Here is a 26389-nt window from a genome sequence, read left to right as displayed (position 1 = left end):
TTGAAAACCACAAAAAGGGGTTTTTTTTGGCCAAATTTTGTCCTTGATTTTGGATGAAAAAGGGAGGTAAATTTTATGAAACAGAAACATCATTGCAAAGGGGGTCTTTAAGGGGTCTTTAAAAAATTTGGTAACTCTCCTGGTTGCCAACTTTTGTGTTGAGTTGGGGGGCCAGGCTAAATTACTAATTTACCAAGGTAAGGTATAATTGCAGCCTATTTCGTATTTTTTCAATTTTGGCAATGTAATGATAATACATATCTGACACAAATCTCACAAAAAATTGATAGAAATTGTGACTTATGCTATCATGGCTACGCTATGACCACACATATCACAGATGACATAATTATAAGAGATACAGTAAGCCAAATAATTAAGGTACCAGTTGTGTTCACCCCTGTATATCCTAAATAAAGACAAATGTGTCAGAATTACCTGTACTCTTTAGCTCTGATTTAAGACCTTATTTGTTGAAATTGGTTGAGAATTGAAGAAACAGTACTCCAAAACCTGATGAAGATACAAAATAAAAAGTTGCACATTTGTGTTCTAATCAATGAAAGCATGACGCTAGTTTCTCGTGCTAATCAATGAAAGCACAGCACTAGTTGTCTTGTTCGAGAACGCTTTGTGTACAAATCAATAGGGCATGCAATGTGGCAAACTGCAACTTTTAAATTTGCATCTTCCTTGGGTTTTTGGATCGTTATGTCTTTATTTCTTAAAAAATGTGAACGAATGGGGTCTTAAATTCGAGCTAAAAGATGCAGCTATTGGCTGTTGGTTCCAATTATTACATATCTGCCTTTGTTTACAATATACAGGGGGAGAACGTAACTGGTATCTTAATTTTTTGGCTTACTGTAGATTAGAACACATGAAATATTGCACAGATAAAATTTAAAAGATCTATGGTAATTATTATTTGAATTAACACCAAATTTGAACAAGAACAGCAAACACAACCATGGCTATGTAATTTAACCACACACATTCACCGGTGACATGTAAGAGATAAATAGAACACATGAAAATATGCACCTAGATAAAATTTAAAAGATCTATGGTAATTATTATTTGAATCAACACTGAACAGAAACTAGATGTTCACAGCAACCACAACCATGGCTATGTAACAACAATATAGATTAAAACACATGAATATATTGCACAGATATTGACAAAAAGATCTATGGAAATTATTATTTGAATCAACACTGAATTTGGACAAGAACAGATATTGAGACAAGATATCATGCCAAATACAACTACAATCCCTGAAATATGTCCTTGAAATGCTTTAGGCATCTTGAATGAAATAAAAAGTGTATTTTTAATGTGGATAAAAATGTTCAATATTTGGAATTAGAAGAAAGCTGGGTCATCAATTAACACTTTTCCCTTCCCCACCCCCCATCATTCAATGTTGCGACACTTTGGAGACACGCTGAACACATTTGCACGTTTCAACATTGCACGGGGGAGTGGGGGGGGGGGCTTATTTTCCCCCAAAGACGCTTTTAATATATTAAATGATATTTCGGGGATTGTAGATACATTTAGGAAAGTTTGTTACAACATTTCAAGGGGTAATTGAATACAAAATGCCCCCTTTCTTTAATATTATATTAACTATAACATACACTATTATAGGCTGATACCATTTCATGGTTCAGCAAAAAAAATAAAGAAAGATATAATAAGGAAGAGGTGACTTATATTGCACATAGAATCCGGGCATAGAATATCATTATGCTTCACCTATTTTTGTATTTATTTTAAAGCCCATATTATAACATTTGCTGAGGAGAACGCCCTCAAAAAAATTATAAATTCAAGTTTTTACACGATTGTAATGTACTTTAGTAAACAAAGATTCGCTGCAAAAATCAAGACTTTAGGTGCTGTAGTTTTGTCAAAATTTTGAATAAACCGCTGGAATCGTCGCACACACACACGCCAGAGGGTCGTACTGTATTACAAACGTCGGAGTAACATATAATAGCGCTAGTAGTAAATTCCAATTTTCTTTGCTTTACCTCACTTGTTCGGCTCAAATTCAAAAGGGGATATACCTGACAGTAAAAGCTAACATTTTATGGAAAATAAATACAAATCTATTTTTAAAGAAATGTTATAATATGGCTTTAAGTTCATCATAAATACTTTTTAGTATTGTAATCTTATTTTGAAGATTTAAAATTGTTTATTTAAAAATGATTAAGCAAATATCCCTAGAAAAGAATAATTTTCCCTCACAGGTTTTATAAATATATATTTTGTCTTATATTTTCATGATAAACATGTATTTGAATATTCCCTAATAAATCTACTTGAAAATTTTCTCACAGATTCCCATAGCAATTGGTATTGTGATTGCTTTTTCCATTTTTATTTGATTTTGCTCATTTTGTTAGCACCTAGTAGACATCTGCTTAGCAGACTTCAGAACTGTTACCCTTGCATGATTCAAAACAAAAAGGCTATTCATTAGTATAAAAACTTACTCTTCCATTTACATTAAATGAAAATGGAGACAAGTAACAAGAAATGCCTTTAAAAAAAGACAATGCCATGGATGAAGTAAAAATGCTCTTGTGATAATGAGAGTAGCAAGAATTTGTACTATAGGTACTCATGAACGTGAAATATTATCACCATTCTGGCAAGAGCTGGGGTTCCCCTCCATAATTTGTCATCAAGGTTGCCACCAGTTGTTAGACTGAACAGTGATGCCAACGCTGCACCTTAGGTGCACAATTGGGCTACTTGGCAATCACTTGCCGCTACTCAAATAACCATGCCGCTACCTGCATAAAATTGTGCTACTTTAAAAAAGTCAGGTCGCGGCAGTAGTTTGCTGTGTTTTCCTTTCAATTTAGCCGATTTATAAAGGTTTTGAGTCTCTGAAGCTCCAAATTTCAATTACAAAGGGTTTTTGACCATTTATTGATCGGTCCGTAACTTAAAGTTTTTAAGTCAAGTGCTTTTCCACCCAATTGGGCGATTTGCATTTTAAATTCGGGTCAATCCGCCCAAATATCCAGTATTGAGTGCTTTCTTTGGAATCTTAAAAATTGGGCTACTTGACTCAAGTCTTGAGACTCATTTACCGCGGCCTGGCGAGCCAATGTGCCCCGCCTTGGCGCTGAAAAGTTTTGGCAACGCTGAACTTACCTCATTTTTGGCAGGATACAGGAGCTTAGCTCCACACAAATTTAACAACAAACATGTACAAAAAGCTCACTGTGTAAGTTTAACTTTAACAAAACTGATCGATTCATATTCTCTATGGATACCTTTTTCAAATAAAATATAGATATAATTTTTGTCGGTAGGATGATTGGAGGAAGCCATGGTGCTATAACCGCTTTGTTTATGCCAAATCACATATTCCCCATCCCAATGATTTCCATGTGAAAAACTCCATCGGAGGGTTAGCTTCATACCTGTAAAACAAAAATTACAATAAACACAAGTTAAATAATAAACAAACTAAATGTTATAAAATTGTAAATTCATACGTAGTGGTATAATTTAATTAGAAGAATTTTAGACTTCAACACTACTTAAAATTTGATACTTACGGAGGCGCTTTCACAGTACCAACTGCATTCAGTCGGATGTTATGGCTCTGATGGTCATCGATGACCGCCATCGAAGGTTGTCAACAAGCCATAAACCATCAGAGCCATAACATCCGGCTGAGGACGCAGTTGGTACTGTGAAAGCGCTCCCGGTAAGTGATCAAATTTTAAGAAGTGTTGAAGTCAAAAATTCTTCTAATTTAAACTAAATGTTGTTTGATTTATCGTGCGCTTCAGCTGGGCATGACCTAATTATCAGCACACTTCAACAATTATTCCACTGCCATTAGGATATATCGTTTCTGCTTCACCAAGTCCGCAACTGATGCGCAGGTACTCTCAGGGACTTAAATTGTGATTACCCCCAGCAGCTCCCCATTTTACACCTGAGTGGAGTGAAGCAATTGGGAATTAAGCTATCTTGCTCAAGGATGCAACACACTGGCCGTGGTGGGGCTCAAACCCGCAACCTTTCGATTATGAAGCTCGCGCCCTAACCATTGGGCCACCGTGCTTTAGTTATCATGTGAAGTGGAGGTATGTTATGGGAAATTATCATGTCCATTTTTAGTGTCAAAAAGGAAAATGTGTAAACATTGACAGTTAACAGAAAGATAAAAGATGCACTTGTGAAGCACCGAGTTTGACTCTCGGTTTGACTTTATCAGGCCCGTACGCAGGAATATTTTTTGGGGGGAGGGTGCTGATTTTGAAAAAGTGGACCTTTTTTCAAGGGGAGGAGGTGATTTTGTGAAAATGGATATCTTCCCAAAATGTTAACCTTTTTGCTATTTGGCGAATTATGGTATAATTTATTTAAGGGGGTACTACACCCCTCAATAAATTTGTGACTATTTTTGCATTTTTCTCAAAAACTAATAACACCCTGGTAACAAAAGTTATGTATATTATAGGGGCAAGGAATCCAATTACTACACTGGAATTTCAGTAACCCAAGACAAGCGGTTCGATACTTGTGATAGAAAATGAGGTACCGCTAGGATGTACCTCATTTCCTATCATATTTACTGAACTGCTTGTCTTGATTCACTGAAATTTCAGTGTAGTAATTGGATTCCTTGCCCCAATAATATTCACAAATAAAAATAGTCACAAATTTACCACAGGGGTGTAGTACCCCCTTAAATCATTAATATAATTGTACAATAATACTGATTTGAGAGGGCATTTTAACAGCAAAAACAGCCATAGTTCGGTTGAATGGTAAGACCATACCGTGGAAACAAGGCGTGTTGCCCATGGGGATAGACGCTAAGTCAGGTACCGCGTGAGCAAACTCAAAAATAGCGCAAATAGTGCGAGTGTACACAAAAGAAACTTCACACGATGTCACCAGGTCTGAACACAGTACTGGCGTCAGTTGAATTCAAGTACACTTAGAGGGCACAGGCATGGACAATTCCAATCTGTTTATTTATTAATCTGTGACATGAATCTTTCGATTGCCATCTTGGATTTGGTGACTGATAGAAGTCAGTATTTTTTCAATCATTGTTTTGGGCAGTAGGAGGTAGATACGTAAATTGAGGCAACCCTAAATTTGCAGGAATCAAGAAAAATTCCCCCACACTGCCATGGATTTTTAGGTATACCCTGGCTCCCCTACAAGACCCACATTACCTATTGGGTTTTTAGTACAATATACTTACGGTGCGTTGAATTCTTTGGGTTAGTAAAGAACAGGACGGAATCATGATACAAAAGTCCTGCAGCGACTGTTGGATCAATTAGTGCTTCATCAAATTTGACTTTTTCCATCGGGAATGTGTCGGCGCCATCATAGCTCATGGCAACAATGCGACACCTGCAGCGATATTTTTGTTCATTTCTAGCATTTAACATGATGGAACCATTTGGAAGCTCCACAATCTGTTGGAAAAAAAGAATCAATTTTTTATTGCATATTGCAAAAACTGACACTCATAACCAAAATTGAAATATATAAAATTCACTTGAATTTTGTTTAATGCGCAATCGGATGATATTTTACTTGTGAGGAATAAGTTTACAACTGGGCACATTGGCTAAATCGGTTGAAATTCATACACCCTACATGGAAGACATTACCTTGACCTTCCACACACAGGGAGTGTAAATTTCAAATGAAGTTACTTAAACCTGAATGGGTGACTCCATTTGAAATCTACACCCCTGTACGGGAGATTAAGGGCATGTCCTCCATATAGGGTATGTGTATTTCAACTTTAATAGCCAAATGCTGAATTCAAACCCTACTTTGATCCATAAAACTTGTTAACTTTTAGTTTCCCAGGTGAATTGACCAAATTCTAGAATACGCTATTCATCATTTCTAGCACCGCAGATATTCAGTACATTTGTGCTTAGTTCAAAGAATGTGAATCAGGAAAACTAACAGATTTCCGATGTTTCAGCAGGTTTGTATATCAAACACAACACAAATAGATACTCCTTTCTTACATAACCCTACATAAATCTAAACCTGCTCATTAGCAATTTTCGCTTGACAAAACTGGAAAAAATTTTGTCAACTGGGAGGACTCCGAGATACTTGGCAAAGAGCATGTCAGAAGATCCAGAGAAGTACGAGAAGCGATGATCAGAAAGAGGGGGACAAAGACCATGAATAGAGAGGAAGGCACTTATTTCCTAAGTCACGTATATGACCCACTTTTAAAGACTGGAGACAAGACCAATCACAACCGGAAGTCAGTTTACCGGGAAAGTGGTTACATCTGATAAGTTCTACAACGTTTAGGACGAAATATTAGAGTAAGTAAAAACTTACTGGTTTTGTCAAGCTTAAAATTGCTAATTGATATGTTTTACAAACCTGATGAATCTATTCACTAAACCTGCTCATGTTATGACAATTTGATTGACATGGCTATGTGAAGCATCTTGTTAGCTCTAATTTGACACCACATTTGCCACCAAAAGCTCTAAATTGACAAAGATTTATACCAGTATATGAAATTTGGTGCATTTGCAAATCAAAATGATCATGCAGTTGGAATTCAGGCATGGCTAAGCTCAACACGAGCTTCTGCCGACTATCCCATATGCCCGTCTGCTTCATGGATTGTTTTACTCAGGCTGTATATACACGACGATTTACCTAGCAGTCATTTTGGGCATCATGTTCATGCTCTGTGATACATCTCTATGTGCTCATTTTCAATTGGCAACTTTTACAAATCAGGCATGAGACTGCACCTTCCTAAAAATAACTGAAAAAAACTGAAAATGTGCGTGAAATTGGGCAAAAAGTACCAAAAACGGGCTGAAATTAAATAAAGTTGCGGAAATTTTAACTATAAAAAAAAACTGCATTCAGTTTTTAAACTGAAAATTCTCATGCCTGACAAATGCACCAAATTTTATATACTGGTATCAATCGTCAATTTTAGAGCTTTCAACAAATGTGGTGTCAAATTAGAGCTAACAAGATGCTATCAATCAAATCTTCAAAACATAAGCAGGTTTAAATTTATGATGAGTTACCGTATTTATCAAATAAATGCCTCGGGCGTTACATTTTCCCAAGGGGGGGTGTTTATTCAAGGTCAATTTTAGAACGATAATTCCTGTTAAAATCATTAGGTAAACTAAAAACACACGCTAAAATGTTATATTTTGTAAAGGTTGCAATGTGGTATGGATGTCATGTTGATGCCTTGGGGATGTTTGTACTTTAAAGTGGGGGGAGGGTCATTTGGAGAGTTGTCACCTTCTGCATATTGGGAGAGTTGTGTAGTAATGTTAGGATGTGGTTTGTAAACATAAACTCTTCCAATATGCTAAAGGTAGCTATACATATTTGAACTCTCTAAATTACCCCCCCCACTTCAAAATAGAAACCTTCCCATTACATTGACATAGCACACCACATCCCAACTTTACAAACAAAACTTCCAATATGCTCAAGGTGACAAATCGCCACTTTGGAACTCTCCAAATGACAACTCACCATAGTTGAACTCTCCAATTGACAACTCGCCATATTGGAACTCTCCAAATGACAACTCACCATATTTGAACTCTCCAAATATCCCTTCCCCACTTCATAACACCCCAAGAACATCAGTAACACTTTTCACCTGGGTGTATTCCAGTGGCGTAGCATGGGTCATCCGATGGGAGGGGGGTGGCACCGACCATGATTGGGGGCACCGGGTCTGATTGGGGTGGGGAGGGGGGGGGCACAAGCTGTTTTTTGGCAATGTTCCTATGGGATTTTCTCAATTTTGCAATCGATTGGGGGGGGTGTGCCCCTGCGTTCTCCTATGATGCTATGCCACTGGTGCATTCTGATCATGGTAATTGGGGGAATTTCAATCTATATCATGCATGAGGCTAAAGTAGAGAAGTGTGAAGTCTGGTTAATATTTCTGGCTAATATTCTGTTTAATAATTCTAGTTAAAATTCTGGCTAATTTGTTCTGGCTAAAATTTCAGGCCTGACATTAAAATTTCTGGCTTATCTCATTTAAATATTTCGCCCTTTTTCAGGTTAGAATCAGGCCTGATTTCATTTCTGGTTAATATTTCTGGCTAATATTCTGTTTAATAATTCTAGCTAAAATTCTGGCTAATTTTTTCTGTATAAATCTTTCTGGCTAAAATTTCAGCCGTAACATTTCTGGCTAATCTCATTTAAATATTTCGGCCCTTTTTCAGGTTAGAATCAGGCCTGATTTCATTTCTGGTTAATATTTCTGGCTAATAATTCTGTTTAATAATTCTAGCTAAAATTCTGGCTTATTATTTCTGGTTAAATTTTTCTGGCTAAAATTTCAGGCCTGAAATTAACATTTCTGGTTTATCTCATTTAAATATTTCGGTCCTTTTTCAGGTTAGAATCAGGCCTGAATTCAGTCATTATTTCAGGCCTGATTTCTAGCTGAAATCAGGTTAAATTCAGGCCTGACACTTTGGTAAGGGTGGAGATCAGAAAGAGGGGGACAAAGACCATGAATAGAGAGGAAGGCACTTATTTCCTAAGTCACGTATATGACCCACTTTTAAAGACTGGAGACAAGACCAATCACAACCGGAAGTCAGTTTCCCGGGAAAGTGGATCAGATGGTCACATCTGATGAAGTCCTCCGACGTGTAGGACGAAATATTAGAGTAAGTAAAAACTTACTGGTTTTGTCAAGCGAAAATTGCTAATTGATATGTTTTACAAACCTGATGAATCTATTCACTAAACCTGCTCATGTTATGACAATTTGATTGACATGGCTATGTGAAGCATCTTGTTAGCTCTAATTTGACACCACATTTGCCACCAAAAGCTCTAAATTGACAAAGATTTATACCAGTATATGAAATTTGGTGCATTTGCAAATCAAAATGATCATGCAGTTGGAATTCAGGCATGGCTAAGCTCAACACGAGCTTCTGCCGACTATCCCATATGCCCGTCTGATTCATGGATTGTTTTACTCAGGCTGTATATACACGACGATTTACCTAGCAGTCATTTTGGGCATCATGTTCATGCTCTGTGATACATCTCTATGTGCTCATTTTCAATTGGCAACTTTTACAAATCAGGCATGAGACTGCACCTTCCTAAAAATAACTGAAAAAAACTGAAAATGTGCGTGAAATTGGGCAAAAAGTACCAAAAACGGGCTGAAATTAAATAAAGTTGCGGAAATTTTAACTATAAAAAAACTGCATTCAGTTTTTAAACTGAAAATTCTCATGCCTGACAAATGCACCAAATTTTATATACTGGTATCAATCGTCAATTTTAGAGCTTTCGCAACAAATGTGGTGTCAAATTAGAGCTAACAAGATGCTATCAATCAAATCTTCAAAACATAAGCAGGTTTAAATTTATGATGAGTTACCGTATTTCGTCAAATAAATGCCCCCGGGGGCGTTACATTTTCCCAAGGGGGGGGGGGGGTTTATTCAAGGTCAATTTTAGAACGATAATTCCTGTTAAAATCATTAGGTAAACTAAAAACACACGCTAAAATGTTATATTTTGTAAAGGTTGCAATGTGGTATGGATGTCATGTTGATGCCTTGGGGATGTTTGTACTTTAAAGTGGGGGAGGGTCATTTGGAGAGTTGTCACCTTCTGCATATTGGGAGAGTTGTGTAGTAATGTTAGGATGTGGTTTGTAAACATAAAACTCTTCCAATATGCTAAAGGTAGCTATACATATTTGAACTCTCTAAATTACCCTCCCCACTTCAAAATAGAAACCTTCCCATTACATTGACATAGCACACCACATCCCAACTTTACAAACAAAACTTCCAATATGCTCAAGGTGACAAATCGCCACTTTGGAACTCTCCAAATGACAACTCACCATAGTTGAACTCTCCAATTGACAACTCACCATATTGGAACTCTCCAAATGACAACTCACCATATTTGAACTCTCCAAATATCCCTTCCCCCCTTCATAACACCCCAAGAACATCAGTAACACTTTTCACCTGGGTGTATTCCAGTGGCGTAGCATGGGTCATCCGATCATATTGAGGGGGGGGGGGCACTGACCATGATTGGGGGGTACCGGGTCTAATGCGGGGGAGGGGGCACAAGCTGTTTTTGGCAATGTTCCTATGGGATTTTCTCAATTTTGCAATCGATTGGGGGGGGTGTGCCCTCTGCGTTCTATGATGCTATGCCACTGGTGCATTCTGATCATGGCAATTGGGGGAATTTCAATCTATATCATGCATGAGGCTAAAGTAGAGAAGTGTGAAGTCTGGTTAATATTTCTGGCTAATATTCTGTTTAATAATTCTAGTTAAAATTCTGGCTAATTTGTTCTGGCTAAAATTTCAGGCCTGACATTAAAATTTCTGGCTTATCTCATTTAAATATTTCGGCCCTTTTTCAGGTTAGAATCAAGCCTGATTTCATTTCTGGTTAATATTTCTGGCTAATATTCTGTTTAATAATTCTAGCTAAAATTCTGGCTAATTTTTTCTGTATAAATCTTTCTGGCTAAAATTTCAGCCGTAACATTTCTGGCTAATCTCATTTAAATATTTCGCCCTTTTTCAGGTTAGAATCAGGCCTGATTTCATTTCTGGTTAATATTTCTGGCTAATAATTCTGTTTAATAATTCTAGCTAAAATTCTGGCTTATTATTTCTGGTTAAATTTTTCTGGCTAAAATTTCAGGCCTGAAATTAACATTTCTGGTTTATCTCATTTAAATATTTCGGTCCTTTTTCAGGTTAGAATCAGGCCTGAATTCAGTCATTATTTCAGGCCTGATTTCTAGCTGAAATCAGGTTAAATTCAGGCCTGACACTTTGGTAAGGGTGGAGATCAGAAAGAGGGGGACAAAGACCATGAATAGAGAGGAAGGCACTTATTTCCTAAGTCACGTATATGACCCACTTTTAAAGACTGGAGACAAGACCAATCACAACCGGAAGTCAGTTTCCGGAAAGTGGATCAGATGGTCACATCTGATGAAGTCCTCCGACGTGTAGGATTTAAATATTAGAGTAAGTAAAACTTACTGGTTTTGTCAAGCGAAAATTGCTAATTGATATGTTTTACAAACCTGATGAATCTATTCACTAAACCTGCTCATGTTATGACAATTTGATTGACATGGCTATGTGAAGCATCTTGTTAGCTCTAATTTGACACCACATTTGCCACCAAAAGCTCTAAATTGACAAAGATTTATACCAGTATATGAAATTTGGTGCATTTGCAAATCAAAATGATCATGCAGTTGGAATTCAGGCATGGCTAAGCTCAACACGAGCTTCTGCCGACTATCCCATATGCCCGTCTGATTCATGGATTGTTTTACTCAGGCTGTATATACACGACGATTTACCTAGCAGTCATTTTGGGCATCATGTTCATGCTCTGTGATACATCTCTATGTGCTCATTTTCAATTGGCAACTTTTACAAATCAGGCATGAGACTGCACCTTCCTAAAAATAACTGAAAAAAACTGAAAATGTGCGTGAAATTGGGCAAAAAGTACCAAAAACGGGCTGAAATTAAATAAAGTTATGGAAATTTTAACTATAAAAAAACTGCATTCAGTTTTTAAACTGAAAATTCTCATGCCTGACAAATGCACCAAATTTTATATACTGGTATCAATCGTCAATTTTAGAGCTTTCGGTAACAAATGTGGTGTCAAATTAGAGCTAACAAGATGCTATCAATCAAATCTTCAAAACATAAGCAGGTTTAAATTTATGATGAGTTACCGTATTTCGTCAAATAAATGCCCCCGGGGGCGTTACATTTTCCCAAGGGGGGGGGGGGCGTTTATTCAAGGTCAATTTTAGAACGATAATTCCTGTTAAAATCATTAGGTAAACTAAAAACACCCGCTAAAATGACGAACTATGAACTAGAAACACTGACTTCTGGCTCACTTCCGGGTTTCTGATCCAGATTTTCGCCAATTATTGACGCTATTATCGACCATGTGCGCAACTTGGTAAGCTTACTGCACAAGATAGCATGGAAATATCGGCATTTTTGAAACATCTTGGTTGAAAAAAGTGGTGGGGGGCGTTTATTTGAAGGGGGACGACTATTTGACGAAATACGGTATTTAAGTAAGAACTTTTGTTTTGTGTTGTGTTCATGAGTAAAACTCAGAAGATACAAAAAAATCAACATACCTGGCATTCATCAGGTTGAAAGTCCCCTTTTTGTCTGCTTTGATGTGAAGGGAGAGCAGCCAATCCTTGTTTTCCATATCTCCATGTCATTCCATGATCATCACTTAATATACAGAAGGTACCTATCATTGACCGATGACCACAGATAATCAGACGTCCTTTGAATGGCTCTTTTTGTTTCTGAAATTAATGGTGTCAATTTTATATTAAATTATGTTTCCTATTGGAATCAAGATTGCAACCTCTAGGTTCAATAAAACACAGGTTCTGTATTTCTTAGCTCTCTAATATTAGTCCATATATTGTATTTCTTCCATTAACCATCCAGGGTGCTTTTCCAAAGTCATTTTGGGTGGGCGCTGATTTTTTACATTGTTTAGACCTACAATACATAAAAAAGGCCCGAAATATTCATCCATCATCATCAGTGTGTCATATCTTTCAGACCATGATTCAGATTTTCAAGGGCTTTAACTAATATCACAGTTTGCTTGTTGTAAAGTCAGTTGATGGGCGCTTATACAGACATGGATGGTTATTGGAATGAATACTGTAATTTAAAATAGGTTCCACATGAATTTGTAACTTGTATAGAGGAATGAAAATAGTTAATAGAAACGTGGACCCATTTGACTTCTTACTATCCAACCACGACATGCATGACCCTGGTGGGTTTTAGACCAGAAAATGTCCCCATTTGTCCCTGTTTACAAGCCCACACCCACCCCTCCCAGCAGTCACCAAACACAAAACTGTATTACACAATTAACAGAATCACACACACGAACATCCCACAAATCTAAATGAAGGCTTTGTACATCTGAAACCATTGACCCACCAAGTTTTACAATCCAACCGTGAAACGAGACCTGTCCTATACCAGCAAACAAGACATCTGCGTACACATTTTTACATTGTTTGCAATATGCTCCAGGGGTTAAGAACCGAGGACATTCTGTGGTTGCTTGGGGTCCACTCTTAAGTGAAGTGGTTTTTTTGGACAATATATCCTTGATTGTAGACATTTACCAACATACACACATAAACAAACACTGAATAACATCAGATATAACTCACTTGTATCCCATAACCAGGTCCTGCTGCAAACGTAACATGCCCGATTTGATGAGTGAGATTTCTAGGTTCACCCCACGTCTTCCCGTCATCGGTGCTATTGATGATGTAGGTTGCAGGGCCTGGACAGCCTACGTCAGGAGGGGGGAAACTACACTGGAGGAACACAATAAATGTTGTGTTGGTTTCATGGTCTACCAGGATGGATCCCAACATGAAGCCTTCTTTGACTAGAGCACCATGATTTAGAATATATTTTGGAGGTCCCCATGTTGCACCTGAAACAAATTGAAAATTAGGATAATTCTCCATTTTAAGGTCAATATATGTGATGCGATCAAGCAAAATCAGTCGGAACTCGGAAATATTAAATTGTCAGTTTCTTATAGGATAGTAAAAAGCATATACAAATCTGGATTTGGCAGAAAACAGCATTGAAATTGAACAACCAATTCCAAAGATATGAGCAATTAAAGAGTTTCCAAAACAACAGGAAACAAAAGGAAATATTTCCTTTGTATGCCTATATCTCAAAATCAATATTTCCGAGTTCCGACTGATTTTGCTTGATCGCATCACATATATCAATCACTTTTTATTGAATTTATTCAGAGTCATTTGAATTAGTTGAATCTGAAAAAGGGAAGTTCAGAGATCCTGTTTTTAGCGCGACAAAATCAACTGTAATAAATGAGTATTTCCCGAGCACTTATTGACTGGGCACAAAACAAATCTAAATCTTCCTTGTGTTGGGGATAATTCCCAGTTGAGACAATTTTACTGCTCTATCGGTATACCAGAGAAGATCATCATCTAACTAATTTTCATTTTCAACACATAAGTCATCTTTGTACCAACCATATGGTAATGTCTTTATAAAATAGTGGAAAATTCTTTCAAATATTAGATCAGAATTGTGCGGTAAAATTGTGAGGCAAAACATTTTGCAATTTTTATACCAAATAAATGAAAATATTTAAACAAAAATCCACAACATATTTGTGTATATTCTCAGTCATCCAGGTAAATAAAATATTAAGGTTGATAATTAAAATCAAGTCAACTGGACTTAATATTTTTGACCGTCGAGAAATCAGATGGCTTGAGGAAGCATCCAGGATAGGATGTGAAACATCGCCAGTCAAAAATAATAAGTCCAGTTGACTAGATTTTAATTATAAATCAACCTTGATAAAAATCCAGGCTTTGAATTTTAAGGTGAGCGAGTGCAACGCTCGCGGATGGCTCACCTTAAGTTGTTCATCCGAGTGTGATTTATAGCTCACCTTGTAAAATCTGCCAGAGCCTTAGCTTCTTCACAAGTGCAGTTTATAGCACACCTGATTGCTCACCTTAACATTTCAAGGAGTGCTATTAATTGCACGCCTAGTATTTTCAAAACTCAATGCCTGAAAATCCGCAACCCAATTTTCCAGCATGCATCCTCTTGACCCTTAGCATAACTTTAGATAAAAATCTGAAAGCTTCAAAATCTGTTAAACATTTTCGCAATCAATTCAAAACAAAACTTATCTCTAAATATAATCTTTTCCATGAGTACTCCCCCTTCCCTTGTCTTTTGGTAAATGTTATGTGAAGTTGATTTGTTTTGTTAATATCATTTGATTTAAGGGAAAGGCTAACTTTCACACCTTTGTGGTCTTCCAGCCTTTTCCTCCATACATGTATGTACCGTGTTTGTATATATTATTTTTTATGTCATGTTTTTGATTTATATGGAAATAAAATATGAATGTATGTTGGAGGCGAACATCTGTTCAAAATCAAAGAAAATGAACTTCAAAAGATATTAAATTGGGAATCATAAAAGTAATCAATTGGCCTCACGTTTTTGAGAAGCTACAGTATCGCACCCTTCCCTAGGTGCATCTTCAGGGCATCTGTTGATCTGGTGGCAATTGGATAAGGTGGGATACTGCTGCCTCTCAAAAATGTGAGTCCTGTTGATTAGTTTTATGATCCCAATTTAATATTTATTAAACCTGGATGAATGGCAACCTCCACAAATGAACTTCGAAAGAATTGCTCCCTTTTTTATTTTACTGAACTCCCTCTCACCCAATGACCCCCATTTTAGTTTTTCTGTCACCAAAAGACCCCCTTTTTCAAAAATTTTGTAAAAATTTCTGATAATCTCTCACTGAATGACCCCATTTTTTCATTATTTTTCCTCAAATTTTGATGAATTTTTGAAATTTTTTAGTCAAATTTTATATCTTGACCCAAAATTTTTCCCAGTCTCACTGAATGACCAGCTTTTGGTAAGATTTTCTCCAGTCTCACGGAAGACCCCCCCCCCCTTTTGGGGGGCCTTCTCACTGAAAGACCACCCTTTTTTTGGTGTCTAGGCTCTCACTGAGTGACCCCGAGTTTTGAACTGCTGTCCGCACATCCCCGACACTTCCAAAGTCGAGTGACCTCCCCCCCAACCGGAATTACTCAATACCAACCTTTGTCTCTAGACCTCCTGATAGTCAAGTATTTTGGTCCAGCATCCTGCATATGCTTTCTTGCTTCTGCTGCTGCAATCAGATAGCCCTTTGGTGTGAAGGTTAACAATGGAATGCGATAGGCTAGAATGCCCATGTCTCCAGTCTTCCATAATGTGTGCTCAGCAGCAGCTACTGGATTAACCTGCAAAATAATAAAAGAATAACAACTGAATCTTTGGATTCGTTCAAAATCTGCATGATATTATTATTGTTACACATCTCTTATATCATTATTTATACTATAGTAAATTGGTCATCTTTTGAATAAACACACAGGTTAAAGGTACAGTATTTATAATAAAAACTATACTAGAACGAGCAACTATTAAAGGGGCATTTTATGATCCATAGCCTCATCCCGCACTTTTCTCAAAATTGTTTTAAAGATCTGTATACCACCGGAAACCTAGTACATAATGTTAATACATGTATGCACAAACATACTTGCAGATTAATTCGCTTACCGAAGTATCATCATACTTTGAATATATTTATGTTCTATAAAGGAATCGGATATTAGTGTTTGCACAGTATTTTTTGTGGGAGCTGAGAGTACATGTACACCAGACACAAGGGCTGAGGCAGCCAGCCATGTAGGGAGTGTTTTACACACCCAAATTTATAAATACACACCCAGTTTTTGCCCACATGGGCTATATTTTTTGAAATTCTTGATATAATACAAATTTTATGACAAATTATTAAAATTTGATACTTTTTAAATTTTTGATATAATTTTTAACAGTCTTCGAAGCAAATTTTATAAATCTAATGATATTGTATTTAGCTGGGATGAAAAGCCAATGATCAATTGAAAATTTTATTGAAAACCTTTTGAAGATGCATTTTTTCCCAAAAAGACCTAAATTTTTTGGTGTTTTGGGGAAAAATCCATATCTTCAATACGAAAGGTCACAATTTCCAATTGATTGTCGGCTTTTCATCCCAGCTACATTCACTTTAAGTACATATCATTAGATTTATAAAGTTAACTTTGAGGACTGTTAAATATCAACAATATCAATTTTTATTTCATTTGCCATGTGTATTATATCGCAAATTAAAAAAAAAAATCAAAATTATTTGATATCAGGACATTACTCGTATTCAGAATGCAATTCGATATGCCTGATGTGCTCTCATGTCCCACAAAAAATACTGTCCAAATGTTGCAACCAGAGTCCTTAACTGAACAAAATTACAGCACACAAAGGCCATGAACACGGTACTAAAAATGGGGCACTGGCGCATCATTTTCACAAAGCAAAATATGTAAAACAGACTCTGTTCCACCTGGGTGTCTGCCATTCCTGATGCCACATGCAGTCTGGGAATGAGATTATATTTCGACAATATCATGATGAACAAGGCGGTTCTCGAACCACAAGTCTCGTCTGCTTTCGCGACTGCCTGCTTTCACAACTACTTTTGGTAGAAGTAAATGAACCTGCACCAACCCATGGTGACCCTGAAATGATCTTCAACAAATGTTGACTGTACCCACATATAATCTAGTTTCATGCCCATACGATAGTTTTTAGTAATTTGACCTCAGATGACCCTGGGTGACCATGGATGACCTTGAAATGACCTTCCAAGTGTCATGCCCATACAACAGTTTACAGTAATTTGACCCCAGATGACCCCTGGGCGACCTCAGATGACCCTGAAATGACCTTCCAAAAATCTGGCTCTAAATGTTGACTGTACCCACCCAGTTTCATGCCCATATGACAGTTTTTAGTAATTTGACCTCAGATGACCCCTGGGTGACCTCAGATGACCCCGAAATCCATTTGCAGATGACTGCATTATATAAAGCCATCAATTCGCAAGCGGACGAAACTTCTTTGCAGTCCCCATCTTGTTAACTACAATGTAGTCCAAAGCCGGGGTACTCAAGTTTGGTTTTGGTAGGGACGTGCATTGAGATTTTGGAAGTAGACCCATAAATATACCAATTTTTCAAGAAATTTGGACCCATTGATATACCAAAAGTCAAAATTTTCCCAAAATTTTGGGGAATTTTGAAAATTTTGGCTAGATTAAGGAACAAGGCGGTTCTCGAACTACGAGTCTCGCCTGCTTTCGCGATTACTTTTGGTAGAGGTAAATGAATTTGGTGGTTATCGGCTGGGCACGATTATCTGGCTGATGGTGACCGTACCCATCAAGTTTCATGCCCATGCAACAGGTTTTACTAATTTGACCTCAGATGACGCTGGTGACCCTGAAATGACCTTCCAAAAATTTGGCTTTAAATGTTGACTGTACCCACCAAGTTTCATGCCCATACGACAGTTTTTACTAATTTGACCTCAGATGACCCCTGGTGACCTTGAAATGACCTTCCAAAAATTTGGCTTTAAATGTTGACTGTACCAACCAAGTTTCATGCCCATACGACAGTTTTTACTAATTTGACCTCCGATGACCCCTGGTGACCTTGAAATGACCTTCCAAAAAAATTGGCTTTAAATGTGGACTGTACCAACCAAGTTTCATGCCCATACGACAGTTTTTACTAATTTGACCTCGGATGACCCCTACATGACCTCAGTGACCTTGACGCACTAACCAATACAAACCGGTTCTGTCTCGGGTCAAGATGCACCCACCCACCAAGTTTGAGGAACGTGCGACTCATAGTCTTCGAGAAAATAGGCGGAAGGCAAACTTTAACATTTTACTAATTTGACCTCAGATGACCCTGGTGACCCTGAAATGACCTTCCAAAAATTTGGCTTTAAATGTTGACTGTACCCACCGAATTTCATGCCCATCTGAAAGTTTTTACTAATTTGACCTCAGATGACCCCTGGTGGCCTCGAAATGACCTTCCAAAAATTTGGCTTTAAATGTTGACTGTACCCACCAAGTTTCATGCCCATACAACAGTTTTTACTAATTTGACCTCAGATGACCCCTGGTGACCTCGAAATGACCTTCCAAAAATTTGGCTTTAAATGTTGACTGTACCCACCAAGATTCATGCCCGACCAACAGTTTTTACTAATTTGAACTCAGATGACCCCTGGTGACCTCAAAATGACCTTCCAAAAAAAAAAAAAACCGATGGAGTGACACACATAATTGGCGACATCTGCGCTGGACCCGCTGGTACTAAATTCCAATTTTCTTTGCTTTACCTCAGATGTTTGGCTCAAAATCAAAAGGGGACAAAATATGACAGTAAAAGCTAACATTTTTATGGCAATGTTACAGTACAGCTTTAAGTAATGGTACGAAGTGCTATGTGCTAGGATCACAAAATACTCCTTTAAGGGGTGGGGTATGAACGTTTGGACAGTATTTATTGTGGGAGATTAGAGCACATGAGACATATCAAATTGCATTCTGAATACGAAGAATGTCCTTCTGATATCAAATAATTTTGATTTTTTGAAATTCGCAATGTAATACACATTTTATGGCAAATGATTAAAATTGATAGCGAAGTAAACTTTATAAGTCTGATGATTTATACTTAAAGTGTATGTAGGTGGGATGAAAAGCCGACGATCAATTGAAAATTTTGACCTTTCAGTATTGAAGATATGGATTTTTTCCCAAAACACCAAAAACAATTATGTTTTTTTGGGAAAAAAATCCATATCTTCAATATGAAACGTCAACATTTTCAATTGATCGTCGGCTTTTCCTCCCAGCTACATACACTTTAAGAATGTCATTAGATTTATAAAATTTACTTCGAGGACTGTTATATATCAAAAATGTGAAAAATATCAAATTTTTATAATTTGTCATAAAATTTGTATTACCAGTACCATATATCGTGAATTTCAAAAAATGAAAATTATTTGATATCAGAAAGACATTCTTCGTATTCAGAATGCAATTCGATATGTCTGATGTGCTCTCATGTTCCACAAAAAATACTGTTGAAACACTTGTTCCAGATCCCTAAAAGGAAACCTTGATTTAAAAAAGGAAGTGGCGATCTTTTCTTTAGACCACCCTCGCTATATACATACATGTATGTAGGGACTAAATTATTACTTTTGCATCAAGGTTAAAACACTTTGAAGTCAAGGTTTAATGTATTGGAAAGAGGGCAGGGCTTCGATAAATGAGGGAAATTATGGGGTAAAACACAAGGTTAAAACAACTTTTTGAAAACAAGTGAAGCTATAGGTTTTTTATCGGAAAAGCAAAAAAATCAGCATCACTTCTGTCACATAAAAAGATGATCAGTTGAGTGGAAAGTGGCAAAGAATTTGTGAAATGAGGGAATTTTTCAAAGAAAACTACATCACATTTTTTGAGAAATTCGCTTTCTTGAACAGATGCAGAATATCGTCACACAGTAAAAACCTGTCAAACGCGCTTGAAAATGCTGGATACGCGAGCGTAAATCATCATCAAAACAAGCGTACTTCAAAAGCTTGTACTACGTACGTGATGTGTTGGAGTTGGCATCACTGGTTTTGCATTCAGCTCTTTTACGTCAAAAATTGCGATAAAAAAGTGGATTTTGAAACAAAATAAAGCTTGTTCTTAGAAATAAAAGATATGTTTGTATTGCTAAAAACATGTTTAACATTGATGCAACAGTTTAAAATTTGATAAATTTCGTAATTTTAACCTTTATATAGCTCGGTGGTCTAAAAGAAAAGATCGCCAAGGAAGCTCTCTCTTTCTCTTACCTTTCCAGTATTCCGCCCAGCTGCTCTAGAAACTCCAACACCAACTCCTATAGCTGTACACAAAAGCACTATACCGGCAGGGATACTGGCGACCAGGACCTTCCCACGGCGAGAATGTTGTCTTGTAAACTCCCGAACCGCTGGTAACCAATCGCCATGATTGCTAACAAAACTAAAACTGCTTCCATCATGCTGATCACGGCTAGCTACACTTGCATTGACTTGTAATTTTTGTATGTACATGTATAGGAAATTGAATTTCCCAATTAATTTGCATGGTTGATTTCCCCCTACTTCTGACTTACTGATTGGATCCCGGCCGATCTAATGCTGACTTTGCAACATCAACAGGTAATTTTAGTACCCCATGTTATGATGATTGATTTAATTAGGTTGTTTCGTCTTTAAAACGGAAGAAAACGGTAAATAATCGCGTATTTTCATGGCACTAATATGGTGCCTTCCTTGCAAAATGAAAACAAACATAAATTATTTAAATTATTAAAATCAGCTCGTCTCCCTTCTTGTAAACAAACAAGAATTCTTTTAAAATGTGCATGAATTGATGAGTGTCAACTCCCATAACGGGAGTGTTCAGAAATATTTTTCATGTTAAAATTTTACCCCCCCCCCCCTTCGTGAACCCAAAACTTTTTGACCCCCTCTTTGGGAGCTTAGGAGTGTTCAAAAATACTTTGGGGGAGAACTGGAAAATGTTTTTCATGTCAATTTTTTTAATAACCCCCTCTTAATGAGCCCAAAACTTTTTTTGACCCCCTCTTAATGGACCTAAAACATTTTGACCCCCCTCATATTAAGTTCAAAACTGTTTTTACCCCCCTTCCCAATATAATCTACCATCTACATCAAAGGATATTAATGACACTAAAATTTGCTTAGCTTGTAGGCCTATTCACTAGATGTGCAATGAAATTTTATATTGTACCCATGTCATTGATATAAAAGATGTGAAATTGTGGAAATGTGTTATCATTTTGTAAACTAGATCATAAGCATGTTTATGCAACCCAGTATTAATAAACCATCCATTTTTCTATAATTGCAAGGCATGGCGGCAGAAGCATTAAAATTTAGGGGGTCGGGGTACAAGTACGCCTACTTTTTGTTCTTTTACTGGAACTTTTTGTTGTGGTGATGCGTATGCGTGTGAAAATCTTAGGACTATTTTAGCCCAAAATGGTGTGTTTTGCTATTTGATGGGCCAGTTCGCACGAACGTGAAGCACCAAATTTTGCCATTTTACCCTATTTGGGCCCACTGAACATGGTGCTTTCCGACGTGCTAAAAAGTTGCACAGGGCAATTATTGCTTTATTTTTTCTTCTATTATCTTTTAGGGGGATGTCATACACCCAAAACTTTTTAACCCCCACCTATTCAGAAAATTTTATGACCCCCCTTCTTATTTTATGGCCCTCCAAAAAAGTATTTTTGAACACCCCCTAAGCGGCTGTGCAATAATTATGTGTACCTCGGGTGGTGAATTCTCAAACAGGTCTGCCAAAAATTGCTTACCTCCCCCTTTAGCCGTGCCAAAAAATCTTGGCCCCCTTTTGCTGTGCTAAAAAACCCTTTGTCCCTCCTCTTTTGACGTGCCAAAAATATTTGCCCCCCCCCCCTTTACACACTAAGATTTTGGGGAACCCGAATTGTAAACCTTAAATTGTCTTATCATATAATGCAATTTGAATGTGTTCCTATAAAAAATGTTTTCCTACACCTTTTTAGGACGTAATATAGAAACAATGCCCAAAATCGCTTGCCCCCCTTCGACCTTCCAAAATTGCTTGACCCCTCCCCCTTCGACCTGCCTAAAATGTTGCCCCCCCCCTTTTGGCCTGCCAAAAATCTTTGCCCCCCTATAATTCACCACCCTGAGGGTACACATAATTATTGCACCACCCCTAATCAGTAATTAGGCCCGGATCCAGATATGGACACATTGGGCCCCGGCACAGGCTCATGCCCATTTCTTCTTTAATTTAATATAAAACCCCTTTGTTTTGATTTTCAATTTTACCTGTTTTACTGTAGAGTATTTATAAATTGCATCACATTTCATTAACAACCTCCCACACAGTGACGGATCCACGCAGAATTAAGCACACCCCCACATACTTAAGGGCTACACCTCCCCCTTAGATGCCCCTGTGTATGGATACAGATCTGTCCGTTATTGGCTTCTGTTTTGGACACCCATACTTATGGACCACAAAATGGCTTAGGCCTTTCAAATACTCAGGGGCACATGCTCCTCAGTCATCCCCCTGCATATAGCATATCGATAGAAAAGTCTCCATTTTGGCTTCTGTTTTACACTTTGTTGTAAAAATGGTCCACATATTGGCCTTTATTTTGAAAAACGTTTCCAATTCTTAGGAAGGCACACCCCTCAAACACCCCCTCCATATCGTCTCAGCTCCATATAATCAATTATCAAAATTAAGATATTTCAATACTAGTATCTTAAAAGGGCATTTCGTGATCCACAGCCTCATCCCCCAACTTTCTCAAAAAAAGTTGATTTTTATACCATTGGAAACCTCTGGCTACATAATGTTTATGTACCAAAAATTTCTTGCAGATTAATTTGTTTTGCAAAAGTATCATCAAATCAAAGGCGGCAGAACCGGGGGGCCAGGGGGCCAGTGCCCCCCACTTTTAACCCATAATGTGCTGTGTGTAACATGTCTGGGTGAACATAAGTAATCAAATCTACATGATTGCCATTATTTCGATTTTTTACATCACCCTGACTGGCCCACCCACTTTCAAAATCGTTCCGCCGCCCCTGCGGCAAATTTGAATTTCGTTCTGGTATACCAGAACGAAATTACAACAGTGGCCTATAGAGCAGTGTAATACACATAATCATGTATAACTCGCAAACGCAAAATTGGAATCAACTGAATTTTGGGAGTAATCTTTTTTTCGTGAATATCTACTGAAAAATTACATAAAAAGAGGATGCTAGGATCACGAAATCCTCCTTTAATATGTTAATCTTGACAATTAGGCCTTACACCTTTACCAATAATAAAAACACTGTAGTATCAATGTTGTATAAATGTCAGTACCGTAACCACCCGAGTATAAGCCCACCTTCAGCTATAAGCCCACCCCCTATTTTTCAAAACATTCTGGGAACAAGGGTGCACTCAGGTATAAGCCCAGTACTAAATTTTGGCTAAGTTCTTAAATCAAATCAATGCTTTGCTCTCATATTTAGGAACAAATAAAAAATAAATATCAGTTGATAATTAACATTCCATACTTCTAATTTTAAGAAATTGACATAGATGATAGAAATTACTGGTACATTGGGCATATACAAATTGGGGATGATTGTTCTTATTTTTAAATTCATCCACTAGCCCTTCCCCGGTTATAAGCCCACCCCCATTTTTGAAGTGAAATCTGCCATCTAGGGGGGTGGGCTTATACCCGTGTGGTTACAGTAATTCCATAGGAATTAGTCACATTTACAAGAAACATTTACATGTTCTTTTTGCATGAATGCTTAAAAGGGACAACATTTTATGTTATACATAAGTTTTAAAGAATTTGATTTTTACAAATATATCGGGTCACCTTCCTTTAAACTTGAACATTAAAATGAATGAGAAAATCTGAACACTTAGAAAATATGCCTCTGCATGCTTTTATCTATGGCTTTAACCCCTGAGCACTACCTGCCAATCATACATTGCCTCTGATTAGTCAATTACACGATATCTTCACTTTAATCACCAATCAAAATGGAGCTTTGCAAATAATTCACCCCAATTTTTTTGTGTGGTGAAATTTATTCTAACGATGTTGCTGATTGATCCAATTGATAGTGAAAACTTCTTTTTGGCCAATCGGCAGGTAGTTCTCCTGGGGTTAAACAAATAATTCAAACTAGCATCCCTGGCCATTTTATTGCAGTCTATTCAATATAACTATTGGGTGGGAGCAACCTGTACATGTTTTTTTAATTTTCTATGAAATAAACTGAGTTATATTGAGAGTCTGAGTTATAACAATTGGTATGCTCCTATTGAACATTTGGCCATGGATTGACAACTGCATCACATGCAGGCCCTCCATCATAAAATGCAATTACATGTAACTTGTATATTGGGCAAATTTGATTTGTTTCAGTACAACAATTCCCCTTGTAATCTGGGGGGGCTTACTAAAAATGGGTGACAGGGATGTGCGGCCACATTGACCTCCATTTCCAACTCCCTCTCACCCAATGACCCCTTTTTCCTTTTTTGTTTTACTAAACTCTCTCTCACCCAATACCCCCCTTTTTTTTGTTTTACTGTCACCTTTTTTCAAAAATTTTGGGAAAATTGACCCTGTTTTTTCATTATTTTTCTTACAATTTGTCAAATTTTTTGATAATTTTGTATCAACTTTTATATTTTGACCCCAAATTTTCCCCAGTCTCACCAAATCACATCCGTTTTTGGTAAGATTTTCCCCAGTCTCACGGAAAGACCCCTTTTTGGGCCTTCTCACTAAAAAAACCCCTTTTTTGATGTCTAGGCTCTCACAGAAAGACCCCTAGTTCTGAAGACTTCCAACGTTGAGCGCCCCACCCTTCCCAGGTGTGAAGAACACTGAAAGATACTGAAGACAATCAATTGCTTCGAAAAAGTTGTAAAATGTATTTACATCCACATTCAATGACCACATATACAAGTAAGCCAAAGAATTAAGGTACCAGTTGTGTTCACCCCTGTATATCCCAAATAAAGACAAATATGTCAAAATTGGAGCCTGCAGTCAATACCTGTACTCTTTAGCTCGGATTTAAGACCTTATTTGTTGAAATTGGTTGAGAATTAAAGAAACGGTGATCTAAAACCTAATGAAGAAACGAAATCAAAAGTTCCACTTTTGTGTTCTAATCAGTGAAAGCACTACGCTAGTTTTAACATGCTAATCAATGGAAGCGCGGCGCTAGTTCTCTTGTTCACAAAATATGCTTTGTGTACAAATCAACAAGGCATGCAATGAAGGAAGCTGCAACTTTTACATTGGTATCTTCCTTGGGTTTTGGGATCGTCATGTCTTTATTTCTTGAACAATTTCAACGAATGAGATCTTAAATTCGAGCTAAAAGATGCAGCTATTGGCTGCAGGCTCCAATTATGACATATCTGTCTTTGTTTAGGTTATACAGGGGGTGAACATAACTGGTACCTTCATTTTTTGGCTTACTGTATTTACAAAATAAAGGCTCCATTTGTAAATTTGTGGCAAAATCTCTGGATCACCAAGGCCAAAAGCTTTCAAACACACAAAATTAGGTATGGACTTAAAATATGCAGAAATAAGAATAAAAAATTGATACCATAGGAAATGGACATAGCACATGATAACAGTTACATAAATTGTTTGGAAATCAGCTCATTTGAGGGTTAAAGATAAAAATGACAAAGCATAGTACTATATCTGACCTAAGGCAAAAGAAATAAAAGGTTTCTCTCTCAAACCCGCACACATAATGCCACCTGTCATACTTGCATGCCGCTGGCATGACATATCAGCCAATCATAAGCCTTGATTGTGTACGTTTGGCTGCAGCGGCAAATGGCACGAAAGTATGACACCAGCATAAGTATGTGAAAGCCGTTCTAGCACATTGGGCTTTATTTACAAGTTTTTTAGTTATCAGAAAGGGAAAAAACTTACTTGACTAAAAAATGTTTGAGAGATAAACCTTTGGTAAGGGATGATTCACAAACACTTAGGGGGGCCTGATGCAAAAAAATTTCATCACAAAAATTTTTCGCCCCCCCTTTTCAGATCTCAAAAATTTCAGGGCCCCCTTTTTGACATTAAATTTATGGGTCAACCCCATAGAAAAGCATAATT

At 37.2% G+C, this 26389-nt stretch overlaps 1 protein-coding gene across 1 annotated transcript; it reads right to left on the bottom strand.

Annotated features, from left to right (window-relative positions):
• Nucleotides 1–274: 274 nt before the first annotated feature.
• Nucleotides 275–20963, bottom strand: LOC140136826 (sialidase-1-like). Its single transcript, XM_072158422.1, has 6 exons — nt 20496–20963; nt 15787–15970; nt 13319–13593; nt 12242–12421; nt 5261–5480; nt 275–3452 (listed from the first exon to the last, which is right to left on the bottom strand). Exons 1-6 carry the CDS (start codon nt 20736–20738, stop codon nt 3247–3249), a joined length of 1308 nt encoding a protein of 435 aa, XP_072014523.1. The 5' UTR covers nt 20739–20963; the 3' UTR covers nt 275–3246.
• Nucleotides 20964–26389: the final 5426 nt, after the last annotated feature.

The sequence above is a fragment of the Amphiura filiformis genome, chromosome 17 (genome assembly GCF_039555335.1).
Source record: "Amphiura filiformis chromosome 17, Afil_fr2py, whole genome shotgun sequence".
NCBI lineage: Eukaryota > Metazoa > Echinodermata > Ophiuroidea > Amphilepidida > Amphiuridae > Amphiura > Amphiura filiformis.
This window is presented reverse-complemented; position numbering and strand designations above follow the sequence as displayed.

Bases quoted from the DNA above. Each gene is read 5' to 3' on its own strand.
- LOC140136826 (XM_072158422.1), bottom strand. From the start codon at position 20,738: ATGTACATACAAAAATTACAAGTCAATGCAAGTGTAGCTAGCCGTGAT. The intron at 15,971-20,495 runs GTAAGAGAAAGA...ATTATTTTGCAG, and splicing joins CTGGGCGGAATACTGGAAAG to GTTAATCCAGTAGCTGCTGC. The intron at 13,594-15,786 runs GTTGGTATTGAG...AATTTGTTTCAG, and splicing joins CAGGAGGTCTAGAGACAAAG to GTGCAACATGGGGACCTCCA.